At 36.9% G+C, this 6,240-nt stretch overlaps 1 protein-coding gene across 1 annotated transcript; it reads left to right on the top strand.

Moving 5' to 3' along the window:
* Positions 1 to 2,601: 2,601 nt before the first annotated feature.
* On the top strand, positions 2,602 to 4,625 carry LOC145795660 (uncharacterized). The gene is made up of 3 exons (XM_082880504.1): positions 2,602 to 3,159; positions 3,252 to 3,399; positions 4,174 to 4,625. The coding sequence occupies exons 1-3, from the start codon at positions 2,602 to 2,604 to the stop codon at positions 4,623 to 4,625; spliced, it is 1,158 nt and encodes a 385-aa protein (XP_082736630.1).
* Positions 4,626 to 6,240: the final 1,615 nt, after the last annotated feature.

The raw sequence follows: 6,240 nt of genomic DNA, 5'->3' as shown, positions 1-6,240 counted from the left end.
CTCCATTCATTTGAGTTGAGTTATTATTGATGGATATTTGCGTTACCGCATATAACACTTCAATGTTCGCTCATATTGAGTTGAAGGCTAACAATACAGTTGACAAGAATATCACAACATCTTCCCTTACTTTTGGAAATGGATATTCTCATGGCTCCATAATTTCTGTATTTCAATTAAAAACTGAAGTGGTATTTTTTTTTGTTTTTTTTTTTTTATGGTAAGCTCAGTGATTTAGGGATATTACGTTGAGTATTGAACAGTTTTGCTGGAGAAATGTGAGCAATGGGAGCGCGCATTGGAACAACCCAGATATGAGCAAATATGTTTTAGATCATTTATTGGTTGCCTTTAAGTCATTCACACAATCTTCCCTTACTTGAAAATGGATGTGATAACCCAACCCTTTAACCAGACCTTTAATTTCTATAGTCGAGCTTTATACTTTATTGTCAAAACAGTGTCGACGTGTTACTATGCTGAAACATATTTTATGAGATTTTGAAAAGCTTTAGGAAAGCCAAACTTGGCTTTAGTTTGCAGTGTTGGTATGGTCCACATTGCTTACAAAGATGCAAGAAATGTTCCTAAAATTGTTGCAACTGGGAAACATGCCAATTTGTAGAATCAGCTGCAACAATTTCGTGTATTACATCTCAAATGGCCTGACTTTGCCTAGCAGTCTTGGAGCATAAGTGGAATATGTATCCAGCCATTATGACAACTACTAGTAATTGATGAAGCATGCATGCTGCCGAATAGGATCAATTTCTGCTACTATTTCTGTACTTAAGAATAGAATTATATTAATTAGGATTATCACCTTGATTGTCTTTCAGATCTCATTGTCATTAATTTCCTTTTCACTATGATTTCTAACGTTTCTACTGCCGGTAAAATGACCATCACTTGCCACAAATTATTATTGATGGATATTTTGCTTTGTGTTTTCCCCAGGTTGACAAGAATGCGATCAAGTTCAAAACAAAACCGTTGGAGCACATGGACCTCACGCGAAGGGTGTACGAAGGCGCTACAGCAACCGGAAAATATGCATGGACACCAGTTGCAGCGTTCAAACCTGTGGCAACCGATGACGGTACTTCGGCGGCGCTTGAAGAAGACTGCGAGGACAGCAGCGGGTTACCCCCTTTCCAGCCTTCCGCGCAGCATGAACACACTGTGCACGACACTGTTGCGCAAGAGGATGGCACGCCGGCAACCGTGCAGGCTGCGTCATCGGGAATTAACGCTGACGACACACCAACAAGTGGCAGGAGCAAACGCAAGTCGCCAGGCCCAACACACCCACAGCGGAAAAAAGGGCAGAGTGAGGGAGCTTCTCTGTTGGCGAGTAATATGGAAAACCTTGCATCCTCCGTGAAATTACAACAACGACAAATCCGCGCCTCATATGAGTACGCAGATTCGGCACAGTCCCTCATTCAGAAGTGTATCAAAAGGTTGTATTCGCTGGAAGGGCTCGATCCGCAAGACCAGCTAGTTCCTTTTGCTCAATCGGTACTTGACAACCTGGCAAATCAAGCCTTAATGATGGAGATTCCTACAGACGCGGCTGTCATTGCTTGGTTGCGAACGAAGAAGTCCCGTGAGCAATGCATCGGTGGCCCATCAGCAGCAAATTCCAGAATGGGTGGTGGCTGGTTATGAGACAGTCTAGCAAATAAGTTGTCTCTTTATTAATGTTTCTGTGTGGCTTCTTTATCCTTTCTTCCCTCCCAAAAACTATTTCATTGTTCGTGGAATTTTTAGGACATTATCAGTTGATATAATATTTGTGTGATGATGTTGATGTTGTAGTTTGTGCTTGTTGCTGCCTTTTAAATTTTGTGCATTTTTTAGTAAGCAACTGTCCAATTAAGCAACAGTCCAATTAAGATCTTGCTTTAATTCCATTAGCATTTGAGAAGTGTTTTTGTGAGTTCAAGGTGATTAAAACATAAATTAGCATTTGCCCATACAATGTATATTTTATATTTTTCGAAGTGTTGTCAATTTACTGTAGCACTATTGGAAAAATTGTCAACAAAGGTTTGAGTCCATATACTAGGACCCACTACACTGTGAGCATACCACAGACCAATAATTTGGCTTTAAATTCGTGCATTGATGTAACTGTTTTGTCGGCACAATATACACTTTCGTATACACCAATAATTTGGTGGCTTTCTTACGCACGCCCCAATAAGTGGCTTTCTTACGCACGCCCCAATAATTTGTGTGTTGTCCAATCTGCATGGACACCACATGAAGTTGTTGTCCTTCGTAATTTCAAAGGTCCCACTTTCAAAGAAGAGAATCCCTTTCTGTATATAAGACCACATGCTCATCTTCCATTTCTGTATATACATCACAAATCAGTTGAAACTTTGGCTTCAAAGGTCCGAGCACAATCTTCGCTCATCTCATCTTTCATTTTTATATATAACACCACAAATCAGTGTGGTTGTCTCCTTTTTTACCCTCGGCCCAATTTGCTTCTTTTATTGTCCAAAGTCATTATACTTTTGTTGATAGGCAGCCTCGTATATTTTGATAAACCTGCTTGGCTCTTTATATTTTGCGTTATAGGTTTCCAAAATGGCAGACGACGCAGGTCGTAGTTACACTGTGCCCAGAAATGCATCCCGGGAAGCTGTCAATGAAATTGCACGGGAAATGGTGGTCGAAACTGATCACAACTTGCTAGAGGCATATAACAGTGCAGCTACATATTACTACAACCATTATCACAGAGTACCTCGAAATACGTCAATACTTTCGGGACGTTTATGGATGTACGAGTTGTTTAACGGGCACCAAGGCCGGTTTGAAGATGCTGTCAGTATGTCCAAACCAGTGTTCTTGATGTTATGCGAGACTCTTCATAGTTTTGGATTGACACTGCCACAGCGGGAGCATGGCGTTCTGCTAGAAGAGAAGGTAGTCATTTTCATTTGTGCATTGCAGGGAATGAAGTTGAAAGATTTGCAAGAACGGTTCCAACACTCGAAGGAGACATTGTCACGGCATTTCCATGAGGTTTTGAAAGTTATGATACCGTTCACAGCGGTTCATAGTAGGAGTCTTACGCCTGAGCAAGTGCAACAGGGGGGCCACCCGCATTTACAATCGCAACGGCGATACCGGCCATTCAAGGTGACACTGTTTCACAAAATTTTAAATATCACAGTGACGACATATACCATGAATTTTTATTTATACTTTCTGCATAATGGTGCATTGTGTAGGACTGCATCGGTGCACTAGACGGGACACACGTGATGGCTCGTGTCTCGGAAGAGTACGCCACTTCGTATTACGGTCGAAAAGGCGTCCCAACACAGAACATACTGGCCGTATGTGACTTCGATTTGTGTTTCACGTTTGTGTCAGCCGGTTGGGACGGGAGCATGCATGACAGTAGGGTGTTGCACTACGTGACAACCGAACCTAAATATCGCTTCCCGCACCCCGCACCTGGTAAAATTATATTTTATTTAACAACGTAGTTTAATTTTAAAATAATATAAGACATAGTACACATTCGTACTTGCTACCGTAATTAAGCCAGTTGATCAATATGCCTCGCATTTCAGGTGTAATTTCTGTCTGAATTGCCATGTAATTTACCAGGGATTGATTCTGTGCCTGCAGTTGGATGCCATGGCACTATGACTACGAAGCAACTTGCAGTATGAGGACCAATTCAACATAATAATCCTGGAAAACTAGGAACACACACACAAGGCCCAAATTTGGATAAAATGCAGTGATGAAAACTAGTCAAGAAGGAAGCACATGGGAGAAGAAGATTATATATATTAAAAAAAAAAGACCTATATGAATTTGCTGGTATCAATGCACCTATTCTTTAATTATCTATGCACCTATTAACAATACCTAAATTATTGTTGTGACTGATATCTCTTTTCAATTTAGCATTAATGGTATTGATTGTATGAATCTAAAACTATAGTGAATTTTAGATGTATATCACAAATTTAGGTTCTTGAAAATATGTTGGGAGCTTAATCGAACTACTATCTGTTTTTTTTTTTTTTTTTGTGTAAATTTAGGTTCTTCACAACCTAAACATAGCTCTGTTTTTAAAAAAATTGACGCAAATTATTTTTCTCAAATAACATGTTTTTAAAAAAATGTTCGTTGCAGAAAAATACTATTTGGTGGATAGTGGCTACAGCAACAAGACAGGGTACCTAGCCCCATACAAGGGGTATAGGTATCACCGAAGTGCCCATCGAAATCGAAGACCACAAAATGAGTTCGAACTATTCAATAAGGCACATTCGTCATTGCGTAGTTGTATCGAGCGGACATTCGGTGCGTGGAAGTCGAGGTGGGGGGCATTGCGAAATATTCAGAAGTTGAGTTTCTCTAATCAAGTGATATTCGTATGTGCGTCGATGGCATTACATAACTTCATACGCCGAAACAGTGCCATTGATGAGGTCACAGTTCCTATCGCAAATAGCACCGAATACGTGGCCCCCGAAATGCCCGACCACGACGAATACACACGGGTTGCCGATGTGATTGAGGAAGGGGACTCCGACCCCGCAATGACAGTTGTGCGAGCGAACATTACGTACCAACTAGCCTAGCAGCGGAACACGAATAATTGAACGGACATTAATGTTGGTTAAATTTATAATGTGTGTAACTCAGATTCAAATCTATATTATCACTTATTGTTAATTTGTTTTGCTTTTCTGAATTTGTAATACTTCTCAGCAGGAAGTTGATAAAGTTTTGTATCCAAATTAAAAATGATAAAAAAAGGAAAACAATAAACCCAAATTAATAATGTTAAAAGGAAAACAATAAAAAAAAATGTTAGTAGGAAAAGAAATAAAAAGAAAAAGAATAAAAAAGAAATATTGACTAACAAAGGAACAGAAGAAAACAAAAATTATAACGAAAAGAATGAAAAAAAAAATTGAATAAACAAACGAAAAGAAAAAAAAAATGTTAAAAGGACAAGTACTGACTACAGAAAGAAAAAGAAATTATGTTAAAAGGAAAAGCATGCAAACCAAAAAAAAAATAAAAAAAAAAGGAAAGGAATAAAATAAATAATAATGGTAAAAGGAACAAAATTAAAAAAATAAATTCTTTCAAAATGGAAAATAACAAAAACAAAAATGTTATAAGGAAAATAAAAAAACAAATTGGTCGTTGCACATGTTTAGGAAAACAATGATAAAAGGAAGAAAAGAATGAAAATAATGAATAAAAAAATAGAAACACATGTTTGACCGTTGCACAGGTTTAGGAAATTGGGAAAAAAAGTTTGAATTATGTTTACCTTGCACAGTGGAGTGCATTTGTCACCACTCACTGACAGGACACGTACGCCTGACCTGGTGTGTCAGGTGAGAAGGGCAAGACAGACATTTTATCATGTCTACTAATATTATATTACACACATTTTCATAAAAAGTCAAAAATTTATCCCAAACAACTATCTTTTTCCTTTTACTTTTTTAGTTAAAAAAGACAAAAAGTGCACTTATTTAGTCTTCCTAAACTTTGCCTAAATATGCTAACTTGGACAAGAGTCTAAAAAGCAAATTATTGATGAATACCAAATGGAGATTTATAAATTAAATAGCATTGTACGTGAAACAACCTTAAAAATGTACCAAAGGTGTATGTTGTTGAAAATTTTCAATTGTCTTTTCCATAACATTTTTAGGAAATTACCTTAAAGATTATATTCAAAGTCAGTTGGTGACCCAATTCCAACCAACTTCATGTTGTCAAGGATTGATTCTTCTCTTCTAATTGAAGCTTTTTATCTGGTAAGGTGTCTTATTCTTCTTTGTTTAGGAATACAAAAATCAATTACATAATTAAATACATAATATATATGGACCAATAAAATTATTTACAAGTGTGTCTCTTCAATAAATTCTATAAAATTTTGCTCATTTATATATATTTAATATTTATTTTGGTGTTTGATTTGTGTTCGTAATAAAACAGTATTTTTTTATTTTTATTTATTTATTTATTTTTTTGCGTTGGTGCTCTCTCATAGTTGAAAATTCTCCAACAGATATCGTGGGTTCATGAAGTCAGTAGCCCTATGGAGTATGAATATGTAGCATGCCATTTTGAATTATATTTCAACATATTTGGTTTTGAGTCTTCAACCATTTTTTTAATATTTTAGTCAATTTTTTTTAAATGTATCTAATTTAAATATATTTAAAA

Source organism: Camellia sinensis, chromosome 7 (genome assembly GCF_055761805.1).
Source record: "Camellia sinensis isolate YWXY chromosome 7, ASM5576180v1, whole genome shotgun sequence".
Taxonomy (NCBI): Eukaryota; Viridiplantae; Streptophyta; class Magnoliopsida; order Ericales; family Theaceae; genus Camellia; species Camellia sinensis.
Note: the sequence above shows the minus strand (reverse complement) of the source record. Positions and strands in the feature narration are given on the sequence as shown.